This window comes from Lycium barbarum, chromosome 1 (genome assembly GCF_019175385.1).
Source record: "Lycium barbarum isolate Lr01 chromosome 1, ASM1917538v2, whole genome shotgun sequence".
Lineage (NCBI taxonomy): Eukaryota > Viridiplantae > Streptophyta > Magnoliopsida > Solanales > Solanaceae > Lycium > Lycium barbarum.
In genome coordinates this window covers 169,915,367-169,932,119 of record NC_083337.1, presented here as the reverse complement: position 1 = coordinate 169,932,119, position 16,753 = coordinate 169,915,367, and the positions used below count along the sequence as shown (strand labels likewise).

General features: G+C 34.9%; 1 protein-coding gene across 1 annotated transcript; it reads left to right on the top strand.

Annotated features, from left to right (window-relative positions):
* Positions 1-10,253: 10,253 nt before the first annotated feature.
* On the top strand, positions 10,254-14,725 carry LOC132607716 (plasmodesmata-located protein 2-like). The gene is made up of 3 exons (XM_060321797.1): positions 10,254-11,186; positions 11,961-12,095; positions 14,327-14,725. The coding sequence occupies exons 1-2, from the start codon at positions 10,424-10,426 to the stop codon at positions 12,092-12,094; spliced, it is 897 nt and encodes a 298-aa protein (XP_060177780.1). The 5' UTR covers positions 10,254-10,423; the 3' UTR covers position 12,095; positions 14,327-14,725.
* Positions 14,726-16,753: the final 2,028 nt, after the last annotated feature.

Sequence of the window (16,753 nt, the reverse complement as noted above, 5' to 3'; positions counted from 1 at the left end):
GGCACACAACCCCTTATCACTACAGCCGGAGAAGCAACGGCTACAAAATCATGATCCTCCACACGATCCACAGGCACTATAAATTCGGCTGGGTCGTCAACATTTTCATCTATTCCAATCATATTTATCGTGGCCCCATCATGGGTCGGGAGTGGATTGTTAACCACATTTGGTGTTGGTGGTTTGACCGTGATTTGTTTTGCTTCAATAAGATCCTCAACCTTATGCTTCAATGCGTAACAACGATCAGTGGAATGGCCTTTTACCCCCGAATGATATGCACATGTTTTAGTGGGATCAAAGCTTCTGGGTAATGGATCTGGAATTCTACCTTCCACAGGATATACTAAGCCTGAAGCTTGCAGTCTTTCGAAAACAACGCTCAGTGGTTCTCCCAATGGTGTGAAATTGCGAAACGGTTTATTTGGGCGAGGTGCGGATGCATTGTTTGGATGATGAGGTTGTGATGGTGGAGCTGGATATGTTGGTGGTCGTGGAGCTCGGTGTACTGGTTGTGTGTTGTAAACAGGGTAGGATATTTGTGGTGATTGAGGTTGGTAAGATGACAAATTTTGGTCTTATGGATATGGAGAATATTGGAAATATTGTGAGTGAGGAGCGTTAGGCTGGTATCGTGGTGGTTGTTGATGGCGGTACGAGGTGTTTCCCAAAGCCATTACCGAGGTTGCTTCCTTTTCTTTTTTCTTTCCGTTTCCGAGAGTACCTATTTGTATAGCCCTACTAGTAGACTACAAAGCCGCAAGACTTGTTATTCTCCCTGTCTTAATGCCATCTTCGATCATGTCCCCAGCTTTGATCACTTCTGCAAAAGTTTTTCCACCCATTGTCACCAAACGTTCATAGTATTCCGGTTCTAGTGCATGAATGAAGAAAATAACCATTTCTGTCTCCTCCATGGGTGGGTGTACCCTAGATGCTTCTTCTCTCCACCGTATAGCATATTCTCGAAATGATTCGATCGACTTTTTCTGCAACTTTGTAATTGAGATTCTATCAGGAGCGATCTCAACATGAAACTTGTAGTGATCCACAAAAGCATTTGCCAAATCATCCCAAGTACGCCATTTGGTTGTATCTTGCTTGGAATACCATTCCAAGGCTTTTCCACTGAAACTTTGATTGAATAGTTTGACTCTTATCCCTTCATTCTTTCCTACGCCAATCAACTTTTCACAATAAACTTTCAAATGAAAGAAAGGGTTTCCCGACCCATCAAACTTCTCAAATTTTGGGATCTTGTAACCTGGTGGCAATTCTACCTCAGGAAATGCACATAATTCTTCATATCTCACGCTTTGATTACTACCCAGTCCACGCAAACTTCTCATGGCATCTTCCAAACTTTTGAGCTTTCTATTTATCATTTCATCATTAACTGACCGTGCCTCATTTTCAACTTCGACATAATGATCAACATCTGCGCGACATTGTCCTTGAATCTGTGTCATGGGTGGAGCTGTGGTATAAGTGTATACTGGTGGAACTTGATGCGTATTGGTAGCATCATGTGTCGTCGGTATGAACTGAGCTTTTGAAGAGGTGGCTGTAAACAAAAAGGGAGCATTTTGAGTGAGAGGTTCGGAACGAACTGGCTGAGAAGTGGTAAAGTAATTTGTTTGGTTAAATTCGTCCGAATTTGGGAATGGAGGTGGCATAGGCAAAGTCTGACGAATCCCCTGAGATGGAGTCATATGTGGTGGCGTTTGACAAAATGACCGGTTGTGAAGTAACATGTGACTTAATTCAGCAACTCGTCGCTCCAGACGAGCAATTATCTCCAAATGTGTTTCTGGTTCATTAGAGGATGTTGGATCACTCGTGATTGGTAAACTAAGAGATGGCTCAGATGAAGTGGTTGCATTGATCAAACTTTGCTCCATTTTAGAACGAGTCCTTTTAGTTAACCAGGCGATTAGTGATGAGTCAGAGTCTGATTTCTTGGCTCTAGACCGTGTGAAATATGGATGTTCCGCCAGTTCCCCTTTAGCACAAGTCAACCTTTTGTGTTTTGAAAATAAGTTTAAAAAGAAAAAAGGATAAAACAAGAAAAGAAAAGGAAAATGAATCAGTATACGGTATCACATATAAACATATTATTGCACATAATAAATCGCGTTTTATAATGCAAGGGACCTCTTTATGCCAGAGGTAGGCCTAACGAACATTTGAAGGACAAACGTGTCTTTTATGTATCATTCCATAACTCTTGTTACAACTAATTTACAAGAAATAAAAAATTTATTACATGCCAGTTTAATAATACAATTTAAAGTTGATCTAGGCTATCTAACGCTTTATCTCCACTAATTTCTTTTAATTGTCTTCAACCTCCGCCATTAATTTTAGATGCTCCACGTCAACCTGCAACAAAAGGTCAATTTCCTTGAAACACTTATCTATAGAGTACTAGGTCCACATATTCCACGTATTTGTCCTTCAAATAATGCACATAAATATTGAGAAGTGTCACTTAGAGTGATAGACTCATTTGGACATTTGGTAAGGTTGACTAATGGACTTAATACACCAAGGGTATTAAGCCTCCTAGGTTTAAAATGATGCATGTCCTTACAAGGTTTTGGCTTCGCTCTACCCTAAGTAGACTAAGAATGGGTTTACTAGACGCAAGGTTCCCAAGCGGACTGCTCGAGTGAGAAGGATACGCGGTCCCCGTTACTCGGGCACCCCGCGTATACGCCAACTCTCCTAAAATTTGGATTCTACGAAAGAAATTTGCGGGTGCGCAAAACACACCTCGCGTGTACGTGTGATAGTGTGAGTTTCCAGAAGTGGAAGAAATATGAACGGAATGACAGTTTAAGGAAAGCAGTAATGTACATATTACATAGAAAAAATGCACATAAGGAATGAAATACAAACATTTAGAAGTATATAAAGCAACAATATAAGGAAAATAAAGCAAAACAAATAAAGTGTCCCACAAATTATTTATTAACCTAAGTTGTTATGGTTAGAGCCTAAAGTCCCCAGCAGAGTCGCCAAGCTGTCACACCCTATTTTAACCGGGTCGATTTAAGGAGTATGACGTATTGGTGATTCCCATTTATTCTTTTGTTTTAAGGAGTCGCCACCTAATTAATTTAACGGTGAATTAGGACACCTAGAGGTTAACTAAGGCCAAGTTAAAACTAAACCTTAATTAATAGTCTGCTTAACCAATGTGATTCTAGGTAAGGGCTCTATATTATCCTAAAGGGAAGGGGTTAGGCATCCTTTAGAATCCGTTAACTTACGGTTATCCGACCAAACTTAGGTTAGTTAATTGAGATTAAATATGAGGTTTAAAATTTAGAAAATGACTTTAAGATATTGCTGGAGTTTTTTAAAAGAAAATGATGTTAGTTGAAATAATATTTACAGAAAATATATAATAATTTGTATAAAGAAACTTTAAATGCCTTTTTAGAATAAGACTTATAAAGGTTATTAAGACTTAATATGAGAGACTATTGAAAACAAGATTAATATTTGTATAAAGGGGAATCTTAGGATGCTGTTTTTGAATAAAATTTATAATCGTTAATAATAGTTTCAAAGGAAGTGGCATTAAGATGAAGTTTGCAAAATATGATGATTTACCTAAAAATAGAAGAAGATGCGAACTTACACGATAAATATTTGAACGAACTAAACAATGGAGTATTAATTGACTTTGCATTTGAAGTGTATAAACGAGATTATGTTTTATTAACTACATTCGGCTAAAGGCTAAAGGTGTGCATAATTCGAACAAAACTTAAAGACATATTTGTGAAATATCCTTTAATTTTCTATTTTTTGCGTGTTAATAGCGTTTAAAACGCCTAGTATAATAAAGTATGATTTGTTGATTCAAAATATATGGTCAGGCTATTTTGAAAAATCAATTATTCTTAAAATAAATATTATGAGTATTTAGATAGTCTTGACGTAAAGACGAATAAAACAAAAGAAACGAGCACGAAACCTACGAAATTAATAGTTAGTTTTCCTAAAGTTAACTACTCATTATATTGAACTAACCCACTAAGGTTCATCTAAGTCGACAGGATAAAAACAAAATAAAAGGTTAGTCGCATGATACATTTTAAACACATAAAAAAAAAAAGAGCAAATTATATCAAATGGGCCCAGCCCATTTTTTGAGACTGCTGTTGCTGTGGGCTTCGGCCCAGTTCTTTTTTTTCTTCTTCTGCAGGCCACGGATTGGGCTGACACGGAGAGGGGATTTCGTTGGGTTTTAGCCCAACATCGAATGCGGAAGTGGACGAGTCTCTCGGACTCGTATGCGATGATCCTTCTTCGGGTGCAACGAAATGGATGCAAAGCCTCAGATCTACACTCGAAGACTATTGAAACAAAGCCGTTTGAATTCACAACAACAGGCACAAGCAGATCGAAACAGGAAAAACAAACATCTGAATATTTGGACTCGGTGTCTTTGAATGATTTAAACCACTATAAAACTCGATATTTTGGAAATTTTAAGGGTGACTCAGAACTCTTATTTCAGAGGGGGGGGGGGGTGTCAGATTTCGTATCTTGAACGGAATAGGGTAGGGGTTTTCGACAGAACTAACTGTTCTTCGAGAATGTTTTCGATCCAAAAAATAGGGGTTCAAGAACTCATTTTTGCGAGTGGATTCTTCCCGACCCCCCCCCCCCCCCTCTAGACGACTAAAGATGGGATTATTTATAAGATGGATTAGGGTTTTGTGTTTGAGAGGAGCGGACAAAGGAACGTGGGGACAGGGTGTGGTGGAGGCGTGGTGTGTCAGAGGTATGGGTGGGAGTGACAGTAGCGAGTGGAGATGATGATGGTGGAGACAGGTGTGGTGCGGCGTGGGGTGTGTCAGAGGTGTCGGTGATGGGGATCACGTGGTGAAGATGGAGGTATGGGTGTAGGTGAGGTAACGTGGGGTATGGGGCGTCGGAGTGATGGAGGAGATGGAGGTGTGAAGGAGGCGGAGCAGAGGAGGTGATGAGGCGGAAGAAGAAAATGAGGGGAAACCCTAAAAGGGTTCCCTTATTTTGAGTAAAACGAGTCGGACCCAGTCCATTTGCGGACTGGGTCAATTTTTAGACCAGGTATTAAAAGAATAGCTAGCGAATTAAACACAGACTGGTCTACAAATTAGGGTAAAAAAATATAGGCTGGTCAAAAAATATTTATGAGTTGATTGGACTTTGATTTGAAATCCGAATAATCAAAATACGGACTGAGTGCAAAAAATAGTTTGGCTTCTAAATTTGGATAAAAAGACCCATTTTAATTAATGATATACCGAGGGTGACAAAATATTACTTAATACCAAAAATGTGTGATTATTAGACTCGGGTAATAAAATCATATGGTGTTATAATAGCCGTGTAATAATATATATTATTTTTTCTTTAAAAATCCGCACTAAATAAATACTATTATTTAATTATGTAAAGATAAATGCGTAAGCTGGTAAAATGCCGAAAATGATAAAAATTGTGAATTATAATAATATTAATAAATAATAATAATAATAATAATAATAATAAAATGCGGTAAATAATAATAATTGATAGAATGATACAATGGCGGTATTGATAAAAGACTAATAAGTATATATTTTTTATTTTCCAAAAAATATTAGAAGCGCAAATGGGTATTTCGGAGGAGAAACGGGACAAAATTGGGTGTCAACAACAACTCTGTGGGAAATTCAAGTAAGCACTGGGCAACTTGGACAACCTTATGTCACCCACAAGAAGAAGGTGGCATGGGGTTTAGAAGCCTACAAGATATATCTAAAGCCCTCTTTGCTAAACTGTGGTGGAACATGAGAACCAAACAATCCTTATGGAGAACTTTCATGAGTAATAAGTACTTAAAGAAGTTTCATGCTGTGATAGCCCCTAGCGGATCAGGTACTTATGTGTGGAAGAAGATGATTAAATACCGAGATGAGATGGAACATGAGATATGGTGGAAGCTTCAACAAGGTAATTCTTATTTTTGGTTTGATAATTGGACAGGACTGGGAGCCCTATACCATATTACTCCACCAGATTTTGAGTGTGATCCCACAATCATCCTTGTAAAAGAAACTGCAGAAGTGGGGAAATGGGATGAACAGTTGCTAAGAAGAATCCTTCCTGAGGATCTAGCAGACCATATTGTGCAGCACATTAATCCACCAAATGAAAATGGCCAAGCAGATAAGGCTTTCTGGAAATTAGATTCGAGGGGGAAATTCACAGTTGGGTCTGCATTTCAATTGCTCAGACAAAGAAAAGACCCCAGTAATTTGTATAAGCAGATGTGGATCAAAGGACTACCAATAAAGATATCTTTTTTTATGTGGAGATTTTGGAAGTTCAAGCTACCACTGGATGATAAGTTGAAGAAATGGGGACACCAATTCCCTTCCAGATGCTATTGTTGTCAACATCCAAAAGTGGAAGATACCTCCCATGTCTTTTTACACTCACCAACAGCTCAAGCCATCTGGAAGTATTTTTGTGGACCAGTGGGAATAAATACTGAGAATTTGCAAGTTACCCAAATAATTAACAGATGGTGGGATATGCCTAGTAGACTACATGCCAAATGCATCAACCAAGCTGTCCCTGCTATTATTATTTGGGAACTCTGGAAGAGGAGAAACACTATGAGACATGAAGGGAAGGTGTCAATCACAAAACTCATTTATCAGGTGATGCATACTTTGATTCAATTCATGAAGGTGAGAAGGAGAAATTTTAGGTATGCACCATATAATTGGAGTGTGATTGTTGAGGCATTACAGAGATATTCTCCAAAGATAAGAGTAACACCAGTGACTTGGAGAACTCCAGATATTGGATGGATAAAAGTCAATACTGATGGAGCCTCAAGAGGAAACCCAGGTAGGAGTTCATGGGCCTTTTGTGTAAGGGATGAAAGGGGAGATGTGATACAAGCACAGGCCAGAGAAATAGAGGATCTTCAAAGCACCAACACCGAGGCAGAGGCCCTAGCCATTTTACAGGCTCTCAGGTATTTAAAAGACAGTCAATGGGATCAAATAAAGATAGAGACAGATTCACTTTTGCTGAAGAGCTCTATTCAAAGGACATGGGAAATTCCTTGGCAAATCATTACTATGGTGGAAGAAATTTGGAGAATAAGTGAGGAAAAAGTGGTGGTGATAGAGCATATTTATAGGGAAGGAAACAAATTAGCAGATCACTTGGCTAATTTAGCTTTGGACACAGGGGACATACAATTCAATTCCTTTCATGACATGGAGAGCCACTGTAAAAGAATTGTGAACAGTGACAAATTACAGCTGCCCTATCTAAGAATTATATCATGTTAAGGAGACTGAATATAGGGGGAAGGTGGGAGAAAATGAGGTCCTCACACTCAAATCCTTTGGGAGGAGAATGTGAAGGATTTGGTTTACACTAACTGTTTGCTAATGGTTGCAGGTACACAAACAAACAGCGAAACACAGTGTAATCAGGATGTTGAGAAGTTTTACCAGCATAAATTGCAACTGGTTGGAGGCACTTTTGACAAATGACATGAAGTGGAATTACTGCTCCTAATGATTGAGCACATGGAACACAACAGACCTCTTGAGTACACATGGGCATACAATTTCTATTTAGTGGTTGTTTCTTAGTTGGTGGTATTAGCACCCCGGGATGCTCATCCTACTGAGAACTGGTCATTAGTTAGAAAATGTACTGCCTTGGTGCATATAGAGGGCCAAATATAGAGCATGTGAGATATAAAAACAAAAGTTCTTTATGGAGCAATTATTTCAAATTTCATTCTATTAGTAATTTTTTAACAATTTGTAATATCAAATTAAGACAAGTTATAAGTCTTAATTTGATCATTAGTTTAAATTTTGTATTTTCATTAGCCTTTTGGCTAGAGTTGTACAAACTTCTGGATTTTTTAATAAAATTTATAAAATTAGCCCTAGGCCAAAAGCCTAGTGGACTTTTATTAAAAAAAATAAAAATAAAAATGGGTCCATCTCAAAAAATTCCCAGAACATTCTCCATCCCTTTTTTCCTATTATTTCTACCTTCATTATTCCCCATTCTCGATTCATCATCATCCAAAGAACTCACAAACCTTGTTTACAAAGGCTGTGCTAATCAAAATTTCCAAGACCCATCTGGCATTTACTCACAAACACTAAACACCCTATTTAACACCTTAATCTTATTAAGAGTAGTAATTCAACACATTACCTTAATTCAGTCATCTTATATTGATTATGTATTACGTCATAATTTATATACCTTATCTATATAACAGAATTATTTTTATTTTGATATTTTTAATATAATTGATCATTTTCATCCTAAAACATAGATAGCGGATGTACATTGAGACAAAGAATTCAACTAAATCTCATTAGTCATAAAATTTTACTCTAGTGCTTGAGATTTGAACTTGAAACCTCAAAGTGAATTTTGAACCCGCTAAACTACTTAACTAACCACTTCTTTTATGTTTAGGTTATTTAAAATCTATATATATACATAAAAAATAAAAATAAAATACTTAATATATACGGCGTAATTTTTTATCGGCGGTGTTCGGGTGAACACCCTCGGCCGGCCCTAGATCCTCCCATATATATATATCAAATGTTAATAAGCAAAAACACGCGTGCACACATATATTTGTGTGTGAACATTTCACAAACCCCATTTCTCTTCAATCTTATTAAAGTCATATATTACTAGCACTTTTAAGGCGTCGTTTGGTTTGAAGACAAATTATGCTGGTATTAGTTATCCTAGTATTAATTTTTATCGATTGTTTGATTTGTTGTATTAAAAGTAACATGCATTGCATAATTTTTAAGAAAAGTTGTTTGTTTACAAAATACCATCACCTTATTTAGTAGAAAAATGATTTGAGGGACCTCATGGCTATTTTTGTCATATCATTATTTTATCGTGAGATTATTGTTCCACCCTCTACCAGAAATAACTTACCCGATACTGTTTTTCCTTATGTATCACAACAAATGACCCTTATAATGCCAATACAACCAAAAGTTTATAACGGAAGGCAGGGGAGTTTCAAATCACATTCTTTTCCTCACTGCTCACTAGCAGACACGCTCCACCTACCTGGGCGAGTCCCATATCATCATCATCAGTATTTTATACGTCCCCTTCCTTCTGTTTGTTCATTTGCCAACTTGCACTACTTGAAACTATACAACACTCCAATTAAAAAATGGCATTAGTTTAATAGTGTCTATCATAACATTCATAACATTCATGTGGTTATACATTTTCTCTTCTCTGTTCATTTAAGTTTTGCAATATTTTATTGACAACTAATAGTACCAAAAGTCTATTTAATCACTCCCATGAAAAATGATCTTCACACTCAAAGAGTATGAACTAATGATCAATGAAGTGAAAGAAAATGATGAGAGATCAGAGTTTAAATTTTAACCGACACAGAAAATGCTAGGTCATTTCATCATATCTATTTAAATCTTAGTGAATAAAGTTCTTCAATACATCTTCTAAATTTATCAGTATCAGACTCGTATGAGTAAATAAAGTTATTCAATACATCTTCTAAATTTATCAGTATCAGACTCGTATGAGTAAATGATCAAATTGCCATCCTTCCTTCCGGAGGAGGTAAAAAAAAAATACTATGATGACTGTGTTGCATTATATATTTGTTTATTTTTGTCTGTAATTCAGCAATCCCAATTTTTGTTTTTAATCTAATAAAATAAGACAAATATCTTCTCTTTTCGTATTCATTCGTAATATAAATATTTATAAAAACCCTTCAACATGAAACACAGAAGAAAAAAAAAAGCAAAAGCGATTCTCGTAACAGCAGCAAGTGGTAGCAACCTAAACCACAGGATTTTGGAAGAGCAATACAAGCTTCGTGCTGCTACGCGAAGCGAACGGAATACTAATAACAAGTATTCAATGAAATAATCGAGATGCAAATAAACTAATCCTAACGCTACCATTATAAAAATTAACCTTCATTTATTTTTCTGGTAATCAAGCAGGTTGTAATATATATTATCATAATAATGGTAAAAACAGAATCATTTTTGTTTTGATATTCTATACAAAATCTTATAACTTAATTAATAAAGTTTAATAATACTTGTCAAAGTTGTCATAACATTCATTTGCATTAAACATTTTGCCAATTATTTAGGCATGCCAACTGCCAAGGTACTCAAAAAAGAAAGCTCTCCCAAATCCAGGAAAAAAAGTCCCTATGCGAAATTTCCCTTTCACTGCAAAAAGGTCTTTGTTCTTAGCCTAATAAATACCCTCTAGAAACCACCAAAAACCAAATCCAATTCTTCCAAAAAAACATCTCCATGTTTATTCTTATTACAATATCATTCAAATCCTAAAAATGGGTCCATCTCAAAAAATTCCCAGAACATTCTCCATCCTTTTTTTCCTATTATTTCTACCTTCATTATTCCCCATTCTTGATTCATCATCATCCAATGAACTCACAAACCTTGTTTACAAAGGCTGTGCTAATCAAAATTTCCAAGACCCATCTGGTATTTACTCACAAACACTAAACACCCTATTTAACACCTTAATCTCTCAATCATCCACTAATAAATTCTACAAAACCACAACAGGCAATGGCAATTCAGTAATTTCAGGTCTCTTTCAATGCCGTGGTGATCTTTCTAATTCCAACTGTAACAATTGTGTTAAAAAAATACCAAACATGTCCTTAAAACTATGTGGCCAAGTTATAGCAGCTAGAATTCAACTAAATGGGTGTTATTTAAGGTATGAATTAGTTGGGTTTCAGTCAGTTGGGCCTACTGAGTTGCTTTTCAAGATTTGCGGGTCGGGTCAGGTTAGTGAGTCCGGGTTTGGTGATAAACTTGATACTGCTTTGGGTCAAATAGTTAAAGGGGTTTCAAGTAATGGGTTTTATACAGGTGGATATGAGTCAGTTTATGTGTTGGGTCAATGTGAAGGTGATTTAAGTAATGGTGAGTGTGTGAACTGTGTGAAAAATGGAGTTGGTAAAGCTAAAAGTGAATGTGGGAATTCAGTTTCTGCACAGATTTATTTGCAACAGTGTTATATTAGTTACACTTATTATCCTAATGGTGTGCCCACTAAATCACTATCTCCATCAGGATCAGGTAATTTTTTTAAAAATATTATCAATATTGTATGTTCGTTCTATAAGATAAATTTATTGAGTAATGGAATGAAATAAGTCTAAATGGTAATTTGATATAGAAGATTCATAGAGTTGATTTTAACTAGTTTGGGATTAAAGTCGTACGGTCTCCGGTCCAAAATAATTGATGTTTTAGGCTTAGGTACATGGACGGAGGAATTGAGTTACTAGTAACAATTAAGAAAGGTTTTGACTAAAATACCCTTAGCTGTGATTTTCTTTTCTTTTTAAGTTGACATAATTATTATAGGGATTAGGAATGTGTAAAGGGCAAATTTGATAAAAAATATTAAATACATTCTGATTTTTGTGAAACATCAATTATTTCGGATCAACTTTTAGAAGCTAAAACATTAATTATTTTGGATTGGATGGAATAGTGATAAGTTATTGATACTAAGAAATAGCCTCTCTATGAAAATCTATGTTGCTCGGACTATTCAAAAATGTTGTCGCACCCATGTCGGATCCTCCAGGAATACAATAGTTTTACTTTTGGAGGATCCGACATGCACTCGGCGGCATTTTTGGATAGTCCAAAAAACGTAGGTGAAAATGCAAAAGGAAGGCTCATACATGTTCACTGGGTATGTTGTTGTTGTCTCCTTACTCCAGCATTAGTTGAAGTATTTTGTGCTTTGATTAAGACTTGTAACTACCAAATTTAATGGGTTTTTGAGATCATTTTCAAAATGGCAGTTCAAATTTCCAACTACTGTGTTTGATTGTGTAGGAACAAGACAGAGTACTCAAAAGCTTGTGGCTATAATTTTGGGTGGACTGGTTGGTGTGGGGTTAGGAGTTGCTTGTTTGATGTTTATAAGATCAGCATTGAAGAAAAAGAGTTATTCTAAGCATGGAGGATAAGGTTAGTATTCTTGCTTTTGATTATTTTCAAGTGTTCTTTGAGTTCCCAAGAATAGTTCAATGTTCAGATTGAAAATCTTAAAAGAGAAAATTGATTTGATAATAGAAAGATTTATTTATTTGTCTATTGATAATGGGGTATTGGGTCTAGTTGTGCGCACCTCGACTATGCCACCGTTAATTTGGTACTTTCACCAGCACAAGTATCGAGTAATTTTATCCACTAAAGATTAGACAAATGGGAGAAATCACCTAACGTGATTTGTTTGTCCTGTATCTTGAACCCTAGGGCTTCACACGACTTTCATGTTATTGTGATTTGTTGGTCCTGTATCTTGAACCCTAGGGCTTCACACGACTTTCATGTTATTTCATTGACCGCTAAGTCACAACCCTGATGCTTCACACGACTTGCATGCTATTTCATTGATTCTAAGTCACAATCCGGGACCTTCACATGACTTTCAATCTATTTCATTGACTGCCATGCCACATTCTTGAACGTGCAGTAGTAGAAAGATTTGTTTCATATTTATTTGATACTAGTTTCTGGCACGTGTATCCCATATTAATCAGTATAAACTCTTTAAAATAATATTAATAGTATTTAAATATGTCTGAAGAATAACATAAAATTTAAACAGAAAAATAGAAGCTGGGGGTAAATAAGAGCAATTAATCTATTTATTTATACTCACATGCACACACACATAAAATGAGCAGAGGAATTAAAAGAAAAACAAAATGGGAATTAATATGGTGATAAAATAATATGGAGAGAGGCAGCAGTAATTTTAATTCCTTGAGAAACTTGCTTTCGTTAATAAAAAACAAAAATCGATACTCATACAAGGTAAATAGAATTACATCCCAAGTAACAACACTCTACGCCAAAGAATTAACCAAAAAAAAAAAAAAACAGATTCCAAAGGGTTGCCACAGTGTCTAAAAGAATGAAAAAAATCAACTTGTGAATAACGAAGATATATATATATATATCTATATTACTTACCATATGGTGGAGTTGAGAATGAAAAGCGGAGAAAAGGTCCCCTTCTTTTCCTGGACTGTCCAACGACAAACTGAATACAGATCAAACTTCTATTTTCCTCAAAATAGACTTGCTCCTGTGTAACTATAAATTGATACATAAATTTATTAAGCAAATAAGGAAAAAATATAGACATAAAATGGTGGTTCCTCCATCTTTTCTCTTTTTCACTCATTTTAGTCTTATTTTTTTCCTTTTTTTTTTTTTTTTTTTTTTAATTTTCAAAAAAAAAAAAAAAAGGAAAAAAATGAGACTAAAATGAGTGAAAAAGAGAAAAGATGGAGGAACCACCATTTTATGTCTATATTTTTTCCCCTCAGGCCTGAAGTAATCAAAAAAAAAAAAAAAAAGGAAAAAAATGAGACTAAAATGAGTGAAAAAGAGAAAAGATGGAGGAACCACCATTTTATGTCTATATTTTTTCCCCTCAGGCCTGAAGTAACCTAGGTTACTTCCTCACCTTGTGTTGAATGGACTAAGTTGGGTTTAATAATGAATGATATATTTGTAACTGATGAAGAATAAGAAAGGTCAAATATGGGGAAATTAAATAATTTTCACCTCTTCTAACACCTTTAATGATAGGGAGTAAAGAGACTCAAACATAAAATGTGGTACATGACATTGAGTAATTGCAAAATGAATGAGTAACGTAGTTTGATATTTCTTTTATCAGGATGGAGTTTTTTTAATAGCACACATAGAAGGAAAAAATAAGAGAAAGGTTAAAAAATTGATATAGAAGGAAAAAATAAGAGAGGTTAAAAAATTGACACTAATTGCATATATTAAAAATACACTTTTTAGAAAAGGACTATAGTATTACATTCTATACGCTTCTGGTAGAAATATCCCTCAAAATCTTAGCTAGTAAATACACAGAAACAAAAGTAGTTTCAAGAAAATGAATAGACTACACTAAAAAGTAGTTCCAAGAAAATGAATAGACTATTTGTAGTAAGTGCTTGGCAGATTCATGAACTTCACACTAATATCTCCATTTATTGATTCATGACATTTATTATATTGTAAATTTATTATTTAGTAGTACAAAAATTTTTGAGGGAAATTTTAGTAATTCAACTTTTACATTTTGGAGCTTCTCACTTTTAATAATATATGATATATTTAACTAATGTGCTTATTCTGATTGATAACACTTGATCATGCAATGTATGTAGGTCACAGTGGCTAAAGGAGTGACAAAATGGGCAGAGATTTTGAGGTGGCTTTAGAAAAGACAAGTGTAAAGTTAGGTTGCATGATTGGACTTACATATACTGTAAAGAAGGAGGTGTGGTGACGAAAGAAAAGGAAAATCTGTTTTTTGTGCTTTATTTTGGCTCTAGCTTCTAATGATTTTCCTTCTTAACCTAGTTTAGGTCTTCTTTTTTAATCAAGTGCAAATAGAAGTAATAGTGGTGAATTGGAGCTTAAAAGTGCTGTTGTCTCTGTTAGACTAAATACTAGGCATTGATTGTAGTAATGCTTCTCTCTTTTTGCTGAAATCATATGAATGTACATCCACATTATGAAAGAAGTTATGGATCAACATAGTGCAATTGTTTTCTGTGGTGTAAGCATGATTTTTCATAAGTGGTGTTTTTATTTAAAGAAGCGAAGAAAGACCAAGTCAGCTTAACCACATCTTATTTGAATAAAACATAATTCAAACATATCACTACACCTCTTCTCGACAATTATTTAATTTCTTAAATGAATGAATAGTAGTTTTAATATAAATAATTCATCATTAGAGATAAAATAGATTATTACACTTGTCTTTCACCTCGTATGAGATATGCCAGATTGATCCCTAGATAGAACTATTCCTTTGAGAAATGATAGAAATTAATAAATGATTATAAAATTACAAAATCAGGGTACATCAGCATCCTGGCTAATCTAATATTTTGTGTTTTAATTATCTTCCGATGAGTGGTGTTCCGTGACACCGCTTCCACTAAGATGCATCCATCCCTGGCTTTGTACCAAAGTGTCAAAACTGATGACTTCACAAAAAGGAAATATGAGGAGAAAAAAAAAACAAGTAATTTTTGTCTCTCTTTTTATTTTTAAGGGAAAAGTTAAGATGTGCGGTGTGAGGTTCTCTTATTTTGTCTGCATCTTTATACATGGGGCTCTGAGGGTCCTATTTTGATTTATTTTCCCCCTTTAAAAGGTCATTCTACTGGTGCTAATCCATCATCTTGATGCGACTCTTGTTCGCCCTTTTTCTTCTTTTCCCACAAAAGAACCCGTTCCATAATTTTTCTTGGAGTTATTTGCCTTCACAATTAAGTAAGAGAGGAGGACTAGTAGAATTTATAACACTATGACTATTTAGGAAAAATAATTACCCGAAATAACTCAGTCGTAAAATTACCCAAAATGGCTTAATTTGTACCCCACTTCAAAAGCCAATTGTGTATTTGTACCCATACTACAATTGATAAAATGTTGTATATTGTTGTATACAATTTTTTTTTTTTTGAATATAAACACCTTTTATACATTATTATACACTCTATACATTATTATACATTTTTATACAAGATTAATACATTGTCTACTCCAGATGTATAAAGTTATATATTGTTGTATAATGTTGTATATTGTGAAAAAGTTGCTATGCGGGGTGTAATTTAAAAATATGACTACGCAAATATAATTTTATATGTTAGATTGTACATTATTAAAATTTCCCACTTATGTATTGTAACAAATGTAGTTGTAAAAATGAGGGCACCAGTAAGTCAAATTTAGAGGCGTTTGGACTATGTCTTATTGAAGTTAGAAAAAAAAAAAAAGTTCTTTTGAATATACTGATCTCACCATTTGAAAATATTTAAATACTTGCTACTTATTTATGGTCAAGCTATAAAACTTTAAACGTTTTTATTCCTTGAAATGGAAAATGATATATTATGCCTTCTCAATGAAGGAAACTTTGAAGGCCCCAAACGCTTAAAAGTTTAGTTCATTTGGACGTGGGCGAAATGAGAAAGAAAGAACGTTAATAGATAAGAAGAAATACACCTTGGCAAGGAAGCAGGACCAGGAAAGAGATAAAGAGATACAACCAAAAGTGTCAAATAGAAAACGTACGTACATCAAAATATATACTGAAGAGATTCAACCACCAAGATCATGTTGCAATTTTGCATTTATCAATAAAAATCACTTAACGTTCCTTTTGTCTCATATGAGATTTAAACCTTGATCTCTCAATGATTTCCGCTCATTTCATCGACCTTTAGACCACTCTCTCGATTACTTTCGAAGAAACAGAGCATAATGACTTTTGATAGCTCGATTCCCCGCTGTAACACATCCCATGTTTCTCATTTCAATTCAGAAAAAATCGAGAGGATGAAGACAACAATGAGGAAGAAGAAGATGATGATAACGACACCATTGATCATAAACCAACCTGTGCTTTAATGAGCAATAACGTAGTGAAATAGGAGATGAGCTAATATTAGAAGTGGCAGAGGAAAGACGAGAAGTATCTCACCCAAAGCATTTGGGTTGCTGATGTTCCATTATGAGAACCATAAAGACATCATGCCAATTCTAAAACATAGAGAAAAGAAGAAGCACAGGAC

Coding starts and splice junctions, on each gene's coding strand:
- LOC132607716 (XM_060321797.1), top strand. CDS start 10,424: ATGGGTCCATCTCAAAAAATTCCCAGAACATTCTCCATCCTTTTTTTC. Junction 11,187..11,960: donor ACTATCTCCATCAGGATCAG/GTAATTTTTTTA, acceptor TTGATTGTGTAG/GAACAAGACAGAGTACTCAA.